General features: G+C 38.5%; 1 protein-coding gene across 1 annotated transcript in view; it reads right to left on the bottom strand.

Annotated features, from left to right (window-relative positions):
- Positions 1–16,586, bottom strand: part of LOC307155283 (uncharacterized protein) — a gene marked incomplete at its 3' end in the record, with an annotated part of 133,655 nt that extends 117,069 nt beyond the window's left edge. The window contains exon 1 of the mRNA XM_079865844.1: positions 16,457–16,586. Within this exon, the coding sequence (XP_079721970.1) occupies positions 16,457–16,498 (42 nt within the window). The 5' untranslated portion in view covers positions 16,499–16,586. The remainder of the gene's footprint in view (positions 1–16,456) is intronic.
- Positions 16,587–18,004: the final 1,418 nt, after the last annotated feature.

Here is an 18,004-nt window from a genome sequence, read left to right as displayed (position 1 = left end):
ACTCCGTTTCAACACCGATTTTTATTCTCATTGCCGCTTTGAACCCTGGCTAACAAGGCTGAAGCTTGTGCAGTGCTGTCAGAAGCATTCTGTGCATGATGAAATAAATGTATTAGAAACCTTGACATTTTGTATTATATTTCTTGTATAAGGCCATTTTGCGAGTTCAGTGATCATACATTAATCAGTCAGATTTATGCAATTCATCTGGGTCATACTTTTTAGGTCAGAAGATGCAGAATACAGAAAAATCACATCACTGAGTAGTTTACTGCGTTTTCCTGCATTATGTCAAGAAATTGCTTGTTTCGTTTATTTTTTGTTTTTTGTTTTTTGTTTTTTGCAAGAAAGACTTGCTGTGTTAAAATAACTTGAGGAAGTGCTGTTGAAACCAGATGGTTGAAACAGTAAAAAGACTGCTCAGATACAATGGTTTTGTCAGTGTTTTAATTCTAGATAAGACCAGGTGGCATGCCTTGACAAACGGGAGTGAATAGGAAGTAGAAGTGGTTGAGGCTGAAAAGGAAGAAAAGAGGAAGTCGACACTTTTTCATGGAGAAATACTGATTTTATGTAAAACTCAGTTAAAACTAATGGTTACTTTAACATAATGGGAATTTCCTAAACTGGATTTTGAAATTAAACGCTAACCAGAGTAGCAAGCTTCAATTTTATTTGCTCTGGAAGGTTACCAAACCGTACAGTTAGTCCACATCATCAGTGGTGTGACTCAGTTTCTCAGCCTCAGTCATTGAGTATAGGCTCATAAGCAGTTGTTCTGTTGTTTAGAGAGAGAGATGCTTCACCACTGAGTTCCTGTGGCCTCTGGTGGTAGAAATTAGAATAACACACACAGAAATACAGATTTTATGATTTAAATCAGGGGTATTCAACGGCAGTTTCAAGAGGACCGGTCTCCATATTTCCAGGTCCATACAATACTTTTTTGGAACAGTTTTACATTTCCATCGAGCCAGCCGTAGTACTTATAGAAACATATTTGGCTGATAACAGAATATATCCAAAGTTGTAACATTAAAACAAGCATTTTCTGTAAAGCTGCTTTGAAACATGTATTGTGAAAAGTTCTAAAAAATTAACTTGAATTTTAAATATGTTGCTCTTGGTTTTGTTGTGTTTGGTGTTTTGCTATCCGTGCTTTTAAACCTCTGCTTGCATTTGCAGATTTTTTAAAGATGTTTAACATGTTTAGCCACATACGTGCTGACAGGCCCAATTGGGTTTACTGTTGGTTAAACTGCATCTATTGTTCTCATTTGTAAGTCACTTTGGATAAAAGCATCTGCTAAATAAATAAATGTAAATTTAATGTAAATGTAAAAGAAAAAAATCCTAAACACTCAAAGTAATCAAAGATGAGAATCTAGGGCCCTGAGAGCCAAAGCAGTGATATCTAAGAAATTATACCAAAAAAAGTAATTGTTTCTCCCAACTGGGGATGAATATAATTTCACAATTCACACACACACACACACACACACACACACACACACACACACACACACACACACACACACACACACACACACACACACACTTTGAATATTGGTGTTATCATCTGTAATAAATTGCTTATACATTATAAAAAATATATTTTTAGTATTAAACAAATCACTGATTAAACATTAAGATCTACTGGATTAATTGATAGTCAAATGTATTCAAATGAACAACAGATGCAAAATAGAAAGTTTAATGTTCATAACATTATGAAAGGCAATTACTTTATAAGAAAAGTAAATAAAGATTAAACATTAAAAGAGTGAAAAAGTTAAGTTGTGATTTTGAATCTTGTAATAAATCAACAGAACAGATTCTGAAATGTTTGAAAAACAGTACATTTATAATGATCTTTTAAAATAGGAAAATCAATTACTTGTGAATTTAAAATTTTGTAATAAACCATCTGGCTGTACATTATCATTTATATAACAATGATTACAGCAAAGTTAAGATGACGTTGATGTAATCAATGTAAAATTTTAATGTTCAGCAAATGTGAAAAAAATATATAAATGATTAATGAACTATTTAGATGTAAGGCCCTGTTCACACATTTAGCCTTGTTTACTTCTTCACATCAGGACTGGGCAAAGGGTCGACAGATGAATCTTTGCAGACAGATTGAATACCCAAATCCTCCAAGTCAATGACCAGGGTTCCTGTGCCAGTTGCTGGAGGATTACCTGCACACAAGCAGACATTAAAAAAGGGCTATGACAGCAATAATTATTCTCTTAAAAATGAAACAACACTTACCATCATCCATGGTCAAAATGATAGCTGTGTATTTGCCATCTTTGACAAAGGGAGATTCTCTATCTGTAGGCCTCTTGACTTTAACCATTACAGTGTCTTGATTTACACTCAGCCAGCCGGCAGGATCACTGCCAACTTTATACCTGGAAGGAACCAAACATACAGGTTAAAACTAGAAATGTTCAGCAAGAACAACTTAATGTTAGTTTGACAAAGTCTTTAAAATCATTTGATGTTCAAAGGATATACAGGCATGCCGTAATTTTAATTCTGGGTAGAAGAGATTTAACATTGGAAGGTGCTACGTATTCCCTGGCTTAGTGGTTCATGTGTTATGTTAATTGGACTTAGTTTGCATTTCAGCCTTTTCTGTTCCTGTTTCCGGTGTGCCATTTTTGTAGTCCTTTGTAGTTTTTCAAGTTGATTAGTTCTGTGATCATTCACAGTGTGTCTTGTTTGCCTATTAACCCTCTAGTATTTAAATCCCAGTGTTTCTTATTGTGGCAAGCAGGGTGGGGCCAAGAGCTGTGGGAACAGAACGGACAAAACAAAACAAAACAAAACAAAACAAAAAACGTAACGTAACGGAACGGAACGAAGCGAAAAGAAACGAAACGGAGCGGAGCGGAGCGGAGTGGAGCGTGTGCTAATGAGCGTGAACAGAGTGGAACAAAAAAAAAACAAAAAAACAAAAAAAAACAAAAAAAAACAAAAAAAAACTAACGGAATGAAACAGAACGAAACTGAACCGAGCGGAGCGTGTGCTAATGAGCGTGAACGGAACGAAACAAAACAAAACAAAACAAAACGAAACGAAACGAAACAAAACAAAACAAAACAAAACAAAACAAAACAAAACAAAACAAAACAAAACGGAGCGGAGCGTGTGCTAATGAGCGTGTGTTAATGAGCGTGAACGGAACAAAACAAAACAAAACGAAACGAAGCGGAGCGTGTGCTAATGAGCGTGAACAAAACAAAACAAAACAAAACGGAACGGAACAAAACGGAACTAAACAGAGCGGAGCGTGTGCTAATGAGCGTGTGCTAATGAGCGTCACCTGCACGTCAAACTGGTCTTGAGTCGCATGGAGGAGCTCTGGGAGGATAAAAGGATGAGTGATGACAATGCAAGATGAGAGAGGACCAGGCCTGGGGCCCGTTCTTCGTACGTTGCTTAAAACATCCGAGATCAAATGAGACATCCAAGATGATATCATTGTGCTAATCATGATCTGGCTAATTAGGTTCTTCGAACACACTTGCCGTATATGATTAGTATAGCTGGATTGAGTTATCTGAGATAATTGCGCGTTCATGTGAAGTTTAAAAGGGGATATGTATCGATAGTAGAAACATTGATCAGCAACGCTGCTATTGGCTGTTCAGCGTGGCCAAAGAGCGCCCTCAGTTTTTCTCCTCAGCAGAGCAAGAACTATAGTCGAAGTTTATTCGGAATTTTAATGTTTAATCAAAACGCCAAGGAAACGCCAGGAGAGAGGGCTGGCAAAAAGTAGCAGACAATTTAAATCCGTTAAAAGAGGCCATGTTAGATGTTTTTATCAATTATTAGCCTATATATTTGTATTTTAATAATTGCATAATTACTTTGTGCATTGTAATGTCAGAGTCACCACACTAGAACATGGGAACAAATAAAAGTGAAGTACAAAAATATTCTACATAATGGTAATTTTTAGTTATAGTCTCTTTTATAAAAGGCACTGTTAAATAAATGGTTGTCTGTTTATAAAAGCAACCAAGAAAAAGGCTGAGAAAAAAAAGAAAGAAAAGATCTTAGTAGCCTACACTGTAAAATCATTATTGCTGCATTAAATTAAGGCCGTATAGTCATTTCAACTGTTAAATCTTGAGTAATGATGAATTGCTTTGACTTGTGAAAGTGAAAACTGATTAACTTATGTTAATGTAAAAATATTTTGCCATGAGTTATTGATCACATTTTTCCCGAGTGTAGTTCATTGTAATGACATTGTGTTTTCCTCTTTTGAGCACTTTTACACAATACACCAACACTTTATCTGTTCCCAAGAAAGTGGTGGCTGAAATATGTGCAGTAAGTGGACATTTTCTACTTTCCAAAGGAAAGAAAGTATAAGACTTTGTAATGTTCATTTGTTTCCATTGCACTGGACAGTGAATAAAGCCTCTCAGGTAACTGTCATATGGAGGAACTAGCCTACCTGCAAGTGCATAAATAACTTTACTTAATTTATACTTATGCTTTATGGCTGCAATATAAGTTGCAGGATTCCACATCTACAGAAAGGCCTACAGAAGAGTCTGCACAGACAGAGGAGACATAGGCCTACAGGTGGGCAGTGGATCACTTTTCCTTTTTATTTGTTGCATGAGGCATGTGTCTAATATCTGTTGTTGCAGGCACTTGACCACTGGCTTTTCTTTACAAAGAACAATTGAAATAAAACTCAAGGAACTAAGCATATTTGTCTTTTATTAAACATTTAATGAAAAGTGTTTGTTTTTTTTGGCAATGTTGTGTAATATGACACATGCAACAATGTCACAGGCCCTGTCAGGTGTGCAACCCTCAGACTTATCAGACACTGACATCTTCCCTTTAGTTAGCCAAAGTTCATTTCATTGTGTGCCCTTGTCCTGGCTAGAGCTGCATTGTAACTGGTTTGGGTCAGGGAATGGGTCATAAAACACCTGTCTGCAGGAACATGTCATAATCACCTATGAAAAAATGCAGTTCTGTTAGGATCAGCATAAGTGTATGTAATACAGTGAGCTTGATATTTAATTGTGGAACTTTCCTTACCACTTTCAAATAATGTGCATAAATGTGAATCTCTGAAAATTCTTAAGTCATGCACAGATCCTGGCCATTTTGCTTTCACATTTGTGATATGGAAGATTTTAGTCAACTGCCTTTTTTTAATTTGATCAAATCCAGCTAAGTTAGTTAGCGACGTACGAAGAACGGGCCCCTGGACTTTACGTTATGTTTTTGTTTATGTTTATATGCGGTAGTCGTCTGTGAGAAGCTGCTGCTTTACTTTCGTTTTGTTGGGGTTTTTAGGATTAAAGTTTTATGTTAAACGTTCGCTGGTTCCAGCCACCTTATTCCCTGAACTCAAACCTTGCTATACTTATGTTCCTTGTCGAGGCTTGTCCTATATGTATGTATGTATGTTTGGTTCTGGCTCATTCTGTTCCCTGGTTCTATGGTCTCTGTTCTGATTTGCTATTATGTTTATTTTGTTATTAAACTCTTTGCATTTAGATCCAGCTCTCTGTGTGGTCAGCGTTAAAGAAGGAATATAGGCAGGGTGACCAATGGCCGATGACTTGAGAATTGACCGTCCATAAATACTTTTTTACTGGCTGTGACACAGGCAGTTATGACACTAAAATATTAGATACCAGTGATAATTCTCTATTCAAATTTTGATACCACAGTTAAAACTACTAACCTAAATAATATAAATGTAAAACATTATTAAAGACAAGTAAACAGTCAGTAATAAAATAAAGATACAAATGAAATAAAATAAACTTTTCTTATAGATCTAACAGTAGTAAAGTAAAGAGTAAAAAAATCTAATGTAAAACACTGCATAGTCTTCACTGTATAAATTAAATATACATTAATCCATATTAAAGTTACAACACTTATTTAGTTAAGAGCAGTGAGTGATTTTTTTTTTTTTTTCATTTGTTGATAATATGTTTGATTAACATTATCAGGATTATTAGTGCACGGATACAATATACTGATACTGACACACATGCATTTTCTTTCTTAACTTTTTACATTCACCTAAGACATAACCGATTATGGACACTCGCAGAGACAGGCATTTTTTGACATGTTGTGGGAATTTGTCATTTCAAGCGCAAGACGTGAAAGACAGCTCAAATTAGTATTTGAAAAGTTCATCAATGCAAATCTATAGGATTTTTATTGTTCGCTTTAAGATCTGGAAATCTCTAAAGAAAGTAGTCAGAATTTTCAAATGGGATAATGAAATTTTCTAATATTTCTCACATTATCTTCTCTGATTTTCCAGTCACAGTAATAACAGCTGTGCCAGTGGATGAATAACCTTCTCCAGCCCTGTCAGTAGCCGTAATTAACACAGTATATCTGGACCATTTCTGAAAAGAAAGATGTTTTCTGGTGAGTTTGTTTACATGAAATTATTCTTCACCAATGTGAGATCCATTCATCATTTCTCACCTCTTTGTCCAAGCCTAAAGCATTCACACGAATTCCTCCAGTAACAGAGTTGATTGTAAACAGGTTTGGTTTTGGCAATTCTGGATCTTGCTTGATGATTGAGTAACTGATAACACCATTGTCAGTATTCTCAGTATCATCCGCATCAGTGGCTGTGACTGTCATAAACTCATGACCTTCAGTGAGAGAAGAAGAAAGACTGATTCGGTGAAACTGAAGAGGCATTTGGGAAAAAACTGCTAAAAAACATTTTATTAAGAAACTGCATCATACACCTACCTATATCAGCAGCTTCAGTAACACTTCCATTGAATTGATTTTGTGTAAAAACAGGCTTATTATCATTCAGGTCCAGCACATTTACAATAATTTCCACTGGCTTTTCTACAATATTCCCATCAACTCCAGCAGCATGAGCTACAAGCTAAAGACAGGAGAAGATATACAGGCATGTTAAAGGTGCATTGTGTAATATTTATGAGGATCTGTTGACAGAAATGCATTATAATATACATAACTGTTTTGAGTGGTGTATAAAGACCTTACAAAATTAACCGTTATGTTTTTATCACCTTAGAATGAGCCATTTCTATCTACATACACTGCGGGACCCCTTACACGTTAAGTCGCCATTTTGCGCCACCATATTTCTGCAGGAGAAAACTTAAACGGACAAACTTCTCTACAGAGCGCGTTTCGTCACTCTTTTGTTTTTGCTTCTTCGTTGGTGTTTTTAGAGGCAACTTGCACCATCACTACATTGAATACGCACAAAGAAAAAGAAAACATGATGCAGCCAGACGAAGTCAGGACAGATGACGGCAGAAATGTGGCCTTTTCCAGATGGAAGTCAATGTAACGTTAAGTGTTCTGTCTCAGACGAAAGCGGAGCGGGGGGGTGGGGGGGGGGTGGGGGGCGGTGGTGAGCGATGGGCTGAGCTAAATTAGAGATTAGATTTATTTCCATGTCTGTTAGCTTTGATACGTCAATATGCAAGTGTAGTTATGACTTAAATTTTAGTAGGTATACTAATTACAATAAATGTACTGTATCTTCAAACATGAAAAGTAAACTGTGTGTCAAGCTATTTCACAAGGCCTTTTTTCAGATTCGTTATACTTTTTTATCTTAGCTTTCAAAGAACTAAGAACGAGCAGACAATCCAACGCTGAAATGCATAAAAAAAAATAAAAAAATCAACTTACTCTGTATGAAGCTTTTTTTTCTCTGTCGAGTGGCCGAGTTACATACAGATTCCCTGATAATCTGTCTATAGTAAAAGTCCCCTTAGGCTCCAGATCCGCTCCTTCACCTGTGATCTTGTATTCCACCTGAGCTTCCTTAGAATAGTCCGACTTTATCTAAATACAGAAAGCAATAATATACAATAAGAGAACATGTTAATAAGAGACAATAACAAAAGTTGTCAATAACAGACAAATCTCTTTCTCGTTCATCAAATTTTAACATTCCCTTCATTACTTTCTCTCACCTGGGCCAGTATCTGTGGGAAAGGACCTCTGCCTTCCTCAAGTATATTGAATGGAGGAATAACCCAACCTTCTCTCTTTGCTCTCTTTAAATCCATTGAAGACTTTGGAAACATCAGAACCAGATCATCAGAGGAAGATTCCATCTGAAAATGTTAGTAAAAGAAACTGAGCAACAAAACATTTTTGTTTACAGTTAAACACAGCACACAAACCATCAAATATCTGGATAATTGCATCTTTAGAATCATAATGACCTTTATTGCCAAGTATGCTTACAACACAAGGAATTTGTCTTCATGACAGAAGCTTCCAGTGCACAGACAGAAAGACACAGATAACAAAAATAACATATATAAAAATTAGTGCTGTTAGCGATAACGCATGTGATTAATTTCAAAACCCTTAACACGTTAAAATAATTTAACACAATTAACGAAAATAACTTACGTGAAGTACGTCATTAACGTAATTTTCGTCACACAGTTAATCACACTGAGCATCTACAAGTGTCTGTAACCCTGGTAGGAGGAAATTTCCACGATTCTGCATCTCTGTTTGCAATCAGATCATTTTAAACCTTTAAACTCTGTGAAAGTTTCCAGTGATCCAGTAATCAAATTCATTCAAACAATCAGTCCAAAACAGCGCTAATGTAAAGAAGGCCAGGCTGATTACATCAGAGATATCAGAGAGAATAGAGACTCACATTGTGCTTTTAGTGTATTATTCATTCCAGAGTGAGCTTTGTCATTCCACATGAGCTCTGTCATATTCTGTGATTGTTTCTGAAGAGAGCAGTTTTGGTGACGTACAGGAGTCATACAGTAAGCGTGTGAGAGTCTGTTATATTGATGCACAAACAAACTGTGTATGTGTGCTCTCGATCACCGATCGCATGCTGCATTTCTGTACAGACACATTTCAGTTTACACACACACTCAGGATAATGTTTGCTGTGTTTAGTAATTGTACGTTTATGCAGTCAGGTCAAGGTGGTTGACAAGGTGGCTTCTCCATGTGGTCCTGGTCAGTATTGCAGTTTGGCTCATTTAAAATGTAAAAAAGCTCTTTGTTGTTGCTCTGTATACATACTATACTGTGGAATCGTTAAAGTTTTTGTTTCCGGAAAATTTTTTTTTTTTTTTTTTTTTTTTTCATGGGTGCTTTTGGTGTGCATAATTGTATTATATAATAGTAATTATATGGAATCCTTATATCATTTGGTTATTTGGTGTCCCTTTGGAGTCTCCAAGGGTCCTTGAGGCTTGCAGAAAATAGTTTTGTGAGAATCGCCCTTCAATCTGATTGTTTACTTTGCTGGATTTAGCAAATTATGATAAAATGAATGTTAAACAAGTTAAATGGCATATGCTTCATTTCACGATAAGTGTGTGATTAATTTGATTAAAATTAATTAAAATCATCATATAAAGCAATCGTGTCGCTTCAGAAAATGTGGACTAATCTCTTCATAAACTTTTTGAAGCGATAAAGTGGTAGTTGCATGGACTGTCAATGGAGGTACAGAAAGCTCTCAGATTTCATTTAAAATATCTTCTCTTGTGTTTTCGAATATGAAAGAAAGTTTAAAAGGTTTGGAACGACATGAGGGTGAGTAACTGACATTTCTTTTTTTTTCTTCTTCTTTTTTTTTGGTGGGTGAACTAACCATTTACAAGTTGTCAGATTTTATCAAGATAATTTTCTTTCCATTTTCTATAACCAGAAAGAAGAAGAGGAGTGAAAGGGTGTATGGTATGGTATTGTCTTCAACGAGCCCAAGAGGGCCCACATCACTCCTCTGTTCATCTCTCTGCGCTGGCTACCACTCGCATCAAGTTCAAGGCATTGACGCTTGCACAGATCTATCACAGGCTCAGCTCCCTCCTACTTTCACTCGCTCCTACGAGCCTACATCCCTACCAGAAGCCTACGATCGGACAACGAGCGACGTCTACCAGAAGCCTACGATCGGTCAACGAGCGACGTCTACCAGAAGCCTACGATCGGTCAACGAGCGACGTCTACCAGAAGCCTACGATCGGCCAACGAGCGACGTCTACCAGAAGCCTACGATCGGTCAACGAGCGACGTCTACCAGAAGCCTACGATCGGTCAACGAGCGACGTCTACCAGAAGCCTACGATCGGTCAACGAGCGACGTCTACCAGAAGCCTACGATCGGCCAACGAGCGACGGCTACCAGAAGCCTACGATCGGTCAACGAGCGACGTCTACCAGAAGCCTACGATCGGCCAACGAGTGACGGCTACCAGAAGCCTACGATCGGCCAACGAGCGACGTCTACCAGAAGCCTACGATCGGCCAACGAGCGACGTCTACCAGAAGCCTGCGATCGGCCAACGAGCGACGTCTACCAGAAGCCTACGATCGGCCAACGAGCGACGTCTACCAGAAGCCTACGATCGGCCAACGAGCGACGTCTACCAGAAGCCTACGATCGGCCAACGAGCGACGTCTACCAGAAGCCTACGATCGGCCAACGAGCGACGTCTACCAGAAGCCTACGATCGGCCAACGAGCGACGTCTACCAGAAGCCTGCGATCGGCCAACGAGCGACGTCTACCAGAAGCCTACGATCGGCCAACGAGCGACGTCTACCAGAAGCCTACGATCGGCCAACGAGCGACGTCTACCAGAAGCCTACGATCGGGCAACGAGCGACGTCTACCAGAAGCCTACGATCGGACAACGAGCGACGTCTACCAGAAGCCTACGATCGGTCAACGAGCGACGTCTACCAGAAGCCTACGATCGGTCAACGAGCGACGTCTACCAGAAGCCTACGATCGGCCAACGAGCGACGTCTACCAGAAGCCTACGATCGGTCAACGAGCGACGTCTACCAGAAGCCTACGATCGGTCAACGAGCGACGTCTACCAGAAGCCTACGATCGGTCAACGAGCGACGTCTACCAGAAGCCTACGATCGGCCAACGAGCGACGTCTACCAGAAGCCTACGATCGGTCAACGAGCGACGTCTACCAGAAGCCTACGATCGGTCAACGAGCGACGTCTACCAGAAGCCTACGATCGGCCAACGAGCGACGTCTACCAGAAGCCTACGATCGGGCAACGAGCGACGTCTACCAGAAGCCTACGATCGGACAACGAGCGACGTCTACCAGAAGCCTACGATCGGTCAACGAGCGACGTCTACCAGAAGCCTACGATCGGTCAACGAGCGACGTCTCGTGGTTCTATCACAGAAAGCCACAAAATCACTTTCCAGAACATTCACAGTTCCATGCTGGTGGAATGCTCTCCCCACCCTCATCCGGAATGCAGAATCCCTGGCAACTTTCAAAAGACAGCTGAACTCATCTCTGCCGTGATCACTTAACCTCATTAAAAAAAATAAAAATAAAAATAGAATTCTCTCCTTTTTCCTTCTTCCTTTAAATCCTCGCTTATCGGGCTTATGCTACTCTGAACAATGCCTGAACTTCGCATTTTGAGCACTTCTTGCGTTGTTTCTTGCCTCTTCACGATGACTTGCTTAATTTAGTCCTAATTTGTAAGTCGTTTTGGACAAAAGCGTCCGTTAAATGACTAAATGTAAATGTATGGTGGTGGAAGGGTAGTGATGCAAAACAGAGGAAGAGATAGAAGAGGCCAATAACAGGCACATTTTTGATTAAATAAAGGCCACTATAATGGAATATGTTCTCAATCATGGCCTTACTGTAGTGCTGGGCGTATACTGTGTGTGTTTTGACAACGGTATTTTGGGTGCCTGAAAACACAAAGGTTTTGAAAAAAAGTTTCAAAGTGCACGTTTTTGAAAACGGTCTCCTTGTAAACAACAAAAACGCGAATCTCTGAAGATGATGATGTCATGCGCATGCGTATTACGTGTTCAGTCTACAGTGTTTTATCGCCATATAATGGCCTGGCAGCAGAATACAGGGTTTTTAATTGTTTTAGCGGATCCGTGTGAATGGGGAAGGGAAAACTTCTCCGTTTTAAACATATCACTGTTGTTTAAACATACCCTTATATACACAAGATAACAAAGGGCTAAGGAGGAACAGGTGTGGGTAATGAATCACTATGGCAACAAACAAAGTAGCAATGGAAACAAAAGCAAACAGGACAGGCTTGTACTGTACTGACAGCAGTTTCTGGAAGGAACGTGTTTGTACCTGTGGAGAGGAGATGTTCATGACCGTGTCCATGTGATGGTCCTCATGATGATGATGGACACGCTCAACTCTGACAGATACCGTGTGCTTCTTGCCACTGGAGTCCCAAGCGTCCACAGAAAACACCTTGTGGCCTTCATGAAGAGTCACTTGTCTCTTCAGTGTTACAGTCCCATCCGTGTTCACATCAAACCGCCTGTCAGAGGACTGGAAGATCGTTCTTGTTCTTCCATCGCATGCATTAAAAATGACTGTCAGAAAAAGAGTTTCAATTGGCACAATAAAGCATCTTGTCACGTATGTAAACCTGGAGTGGGGAACAAGACACTGTGTCAGTAGCAGATGCTATGGGAACACCCTCCAGGTGTGATGATGATCTGAAATAGTATGGTCAACGTTGTGATTAGTCAATGAATCAGTGTTACCAAGTTGATTCTTATTTTTTTTTTTTTTTTTTTTAAATCAATCCAGTACTCGCAGATGGAACATGATATCAGCTACATTGTTTATAAAGGGAGCGCTCTTTGCTCAGTTTCTGAGTATAACGTTTGCTCCATCATGCCAGAGATGGTGATAAAGTCAGTGGAGTTAGTGATCTTGAGTATACAGCTTGAGTATACAGCCAAACACTTTACCCGTATCTCTGCTTGGACACAGAGATGCACACCTTTAAAAAAGCATAGTGTTGCTGGCAGGGCCTGAAGTTAACTTTTTTGACCACCAGCCACTGTGGTAGGTGGATTTAAAAATCCACCCGCCACAGTGACTTTTTACCAGCCAGTTTTTTTTTTTTTTTTTTTTTTTTGCCTCATAAAAGGTGAAAAAAAAAGGAACTGCACAAACATTTGTTCTTTAACTTGTAAGAATACACATTTAAGTGCTGTCAAGTTATTAACGAGATCCATACAAGTAATAATAACTCTTAGAATACAGATATAGACCGAGTGCAGCTCGTAGGCTATGTAAACAAATCACACGCGGCTGTGTTGATCGCTGGGCAGCTGTTAGTTACAGCGTTCAGGAACCGTTATGTTGCGTTCGCACCGGACGCGAATAGCGCGTCAGGCGCGAATTTAGACGCATATTCGCGTTTGGTGCGTATGGCTGACTTCGTTTAAATGTCAAATAACAACAGTTGCAAAAAAAAAAAAAAAAAAAAAAAAACGCAAAGACCCAGCCGCTTTAGTTACTGTTGCTATGTCCGACAAGCTACACCGCGCTCACGTCAAACCATGATCTCACGCAATGAAAAACACATCGCGCAGCAGAGAGGACACTGACAACACGCTGACAGACAAGACAGTCCTGGTTACTTTTGATTTTAAACAAAGTATCAACGTTAAAATTTGGTCATTTTTAAAGAAATTTAGACAATACCGTTTTTGTGGCTCTGTAATGTGTCTTTACAGATCGCTGTGCCTGCTTGTGAACCGATCATCTCTTCTTTCTAGTTAATTTATAGCATAAAATAAACATGAATGAACATAAGAAGGAATGAAGTTTTAACTGCGGAAAGATGTCAGTAGGTCTACTCAGTACACTCCGTTTTTTCAAGTTCAAATCATCCAACGTTGAACTCTCCTGACTGCTTTGTCGGACAAAAAAAAACGCGGATTCGGCGGATTATGATTGGCCAGATCGCCGTCAATCAAACTCCCCGCGAAGGGTCGATTCTCATTGGCTACCTGCCAATGTGGCAGGTAGATTGACAGTGTTACCCGCCAATTGCAGAATTCACCCGCATTTGGCGTGTGGTCGGGTGTTAATTTCAGGCCCTGGTTGCTGGTGTTGATTTAAAAATCTTGCTTTCCCCTGTTGTTTAATTTCATGGAAACAGACACCAGTGATTTTGCCAAGAGATCTCTTATTTATTTGGTTTATAAAACATAGGAGGAAGAGACAATGGACCAAGCGAAGGTCTAATTCAGCTTCTCAGTCATCTTTCCTACATTTCCATCTCTTCCTGATTTTCGGACAAACAGGGCTTGGTTTTTATACCACTGACCAATGGAAAAAAAAAACTACATCACCATAGGAACACATACATTCAGCAGAAGAACATATGGTTTCCATTAACGTTGGAATGTATTCCCCTTATGCTATGCATGATGAAAAACTGCATATACATTTCAGTCCAGCAGCACACTCAAGTCCAAAGTCTCCCAAAGTCTCTCCTACATATTCACAAAATACAATGAGTACAAATGATTATGAATGTATATAAAAAGTAATAAAAGAGATACATAGTACTACTGATTATGAATATTAATAAAAAGTAATAATAATACTAAAAAACATTAAATGATGAAATTTGAGTCTTCACTGGAAATTCTAACAAAACACAGGCGGATAGTTAAATTCCTGAACAAGAAAAATCTGAGGAGCGATCGCTTGTCCTTTTGAGGCATGACTCAGCGGGAGGGTGTCCTTTATAGCATCAGCTACTGATGCAGCAAGTGAATCTATGAACATTTATTTATTGCATACATCATGAATCAACACTTATTTGTGAGATACAATACTTAAACTTGAGTGAGACCCTTAATGTTGACTCTGATTAAAGCAAATTTAGTGGATGTACAGTATAAAATGTGACTGAATGTTGCAGATCACAGTTAAACCAGTTTAATTAGAAGAACTAGTTCATTTAGATATCTGATTGCATTGGGTAAGGCATTAATTTGCCAAATACTAAAAATATATAAACAAAAACTCAAAGTTCAGTTGCTTCAAGGTTTTTTTTTTTAAAAGAGAACACAGCTTACCTCTCCCTAGTCTTTTTCCTCTGTGAAGGTCATCTCTGTGCACTTTAAAAACCAGCGACTCCGACTCAAAGCCTGGAGAACATGAAGACTCCTCCGCAAATCCACATACAAACACCTAATTTGAAACATATTAAATCCCTTTATGTAATATATACACTTGATATTGCCCATTTTTCAATTGCGAGCAAGCATCAGTCAATACTGACACCACTTTTTAAAAGTAAATCATTTTTAATGTTTGTTCTGTTTAAAGCCACAGTCTGCTTTACCAACAGGAATCTTGGCCAATCGTTTAATCTCAAGTCTCCAAATTTTCTGAAACCACTGCACAGATGTCTTAAAAATATGAATAACACCTTTTCACTTTATTGACCTTACTACCTTTGCTAGTGTTTTGAAAGAATGAGTTGATTTGAGACATTTATGATGCATTTTGGTAGTTCCCATGAAGACTCTTCCGCAAATCCACATAAAAATACCTAATTTGAAACAGATTAAATCCCTTCATGTAATATATACACTTGATATTTCCAGGCTTAGGCCCAGAGAATGTGTAGTTGGCATATTCTAGTTATGGAGGCGATATGATTCTTCCCATTAGCAGCCCTGTGGCATTAGCTGTTGTGCCAATAAGGTGTTGAAAAAGTGAACTAACTATTGAGAAATGTGTCCTAGCAACTGTTGAAAAGAAAAAAAGAAAATTAAAAAAAAGAAAAAGCTGGTCCGCAAATGCTTCGGTTTCGCTGACTGTGTGAAAAGTTTTGACAGTGTCACTTCACTTTTTACCAATGCATTATTTGTAATCTAAAAAAACAAAAAACAAACAAACAAACAAAAAAAAAAAAACACTGTATTACATGCTGCAGATAAATTCAAATAAGAAACCTAAAATAAATCAATAACATTAAATTAAAAATTTGTTTCTTTTCACATATGGGTACTTTTGTCCCGGTGGAACCTAATTTACAGACCAAGTGTGAATAACTACAAGCATATCACCCTGTTTGCACTCAGTTTGCAATTGTAAAGCAAACTTTTTTACAAAACACTTAATAAACACAATTAGACATAGCATTAGACAGATATAGCATTCAAAACTAACAGGTCTAGTTTTTCATTTGGAAAACACTGCCATTCAAAATGCCACACTCTACTGTGTATATAATACATATTTTTTAATTAGATTTTCATGTTTTTAGATTGAAAGCACAAGGGGAAATCGGGCATTATAAGGCATATATATGATAAATATAATAAATGGAAAAACAGACAGAAGTCTGTTATTTATTTATTCAACCCCTTAAACATATTAGTGACTGAAATTTTACTTTCCCAAACTCTGTCTAATTACTCATAATATAAAAATATATACAGAGGCAACAGCAACACAGATGATTTTTTTTTTCTCTATTAAACATTTGATGTTCATTTTTGGTTGTGGATGTAAAAAAGTTCAGCGTTTTATTTCTCACTCTCACTCCTGATATATAAATCCTATAACTCCAGTATATAAAATCCTACCTTGCAAAGGAAAACAACAACTGCCAATCGCACAGTTTTCATTCTCTCACAAGTCCTTCACGGATTCCTTTCTTGTTGGTTTTTAAGATTGTGCAGCTATTTCATCGATTGCGTTCCCCAACATGCATGCAGATGGGGAGTTTGTTAACTTTATAGGGGAGTTTTCCTAAGGGTGTGGCATACGGAGTTATGCAATGTGGCAAGAAAAAAAATATAACTTGACTGGAACCAATGAGGTGTAAGGCTTTTCCTGCTGAGACATAGGCTGAGATAAAACACACCCCGCAATAAAAGGCACGCTGGAGAGAAGACCTCAAAGAAAGAGCACAGGACACTGTCTTGCCCAAACTCTTCTCCTTCCTTATCTTATCCCGCTTTCCCTGATTCATTGTATACACAATATATTTGTACAAACCTTTTGTTCTGGTCTGTGTATATAAGAGTGATTGGCAGAGCAATCTTGGGAACCTGTAACCAGAAAACCCCCATGCAGTGCCGAGTCAGTGTCTTACACTCGAAACACACTTACACACCACTGTGTGTCTCTGTCAGGTACATTTCTTATACTCTTAGTGTCATCTTTGAGCAATTTATCTTATGTAGCCTATTTATTATTTCTGAACTGGATTTTAATTGTGTAATTAGCATGATCCATTTCTACCTGACAAATAAAATGTTATACTTTATTTATTCTGTATGATTCTGAAATTATTTTGTCTAGTATAGATTAATGTGGAGTCTGGTGTTACCTCTAATCTCTGTCCAGGATAGATCAAACTGAAGGCACTAATGAATGAAGCATGAGGCACATCATTAAGGAGACCTTCTGATTTCTAGTGATGTATGTCTCGAGACCACGTCTTGTCACGGCCTTGACGGTCTTTGGTCTTGGTCTTGTCTTGGTCTCGGACCTCTCGGTCTTGTCTAGGTCTCGCTGTCTCAGACCGACATAGTGGTCGGGGGATTTAGCAATACAATACTAAAATATCCACGACGACACAACGTTCGATAATGCAACATTATTATCCGCAACGGAACGGATTGAAGCGCGCGTCCGAGTCAAGACAGTGCTGCGTGTGCGCGAGCCACGAGAAAACACTTTATCCGCGCCACTGATCGCAGCGGCAACGAGCACTTTGATCACTTGATTTAAAAAACACATATCAGTGACATGATGGGTTTTTAACTTCATTCAGGAGATTTTGGGTAACTGCACAACTGACAGATGACTTTGAGCGCACCGCCAACGGTGTGTGTGTGTGTGTGTAACCATAGCGACAAAACGACCAACTTTCGGATCCTGCACTTAAGCCTATAATTTCGTTTTTAAAAATTTAATTATGTATTTAAAAGTTGCAGAATGGATTAATTTGTAGACTCCGAAATCGGCAGAGATAGGCAGGCATTTGCTTAGATGAATTTGTGTCTTTGATATCTGTGTGTGTGTGTGTGTGTGTGTGTGTGTGTGTGTGTTGTTTGATTACAGTATTGTATTTAAGATGGTGTTAGACTAAATAAATGGTCTTTTAAATATCATCTGCATATCTC

Source organism: Squalius cephalus (assembly GCF_949319135.1).
Source record: "Squalius cephalus genome assembly, chromosome: 3".
In the NCBI taxonomy this organism is placed as follows: domain Eukaryota; kingdom Metazoa; phylum Chordata; class Actinopteri; order Cypriniformes; family Leuciscidae; genus Squalius; species Squalius cephalus.
Note: the sequence above shows the minus strand (reverse complement) of the source record. Positions and strands in the feature narration are given on the sequence as shown.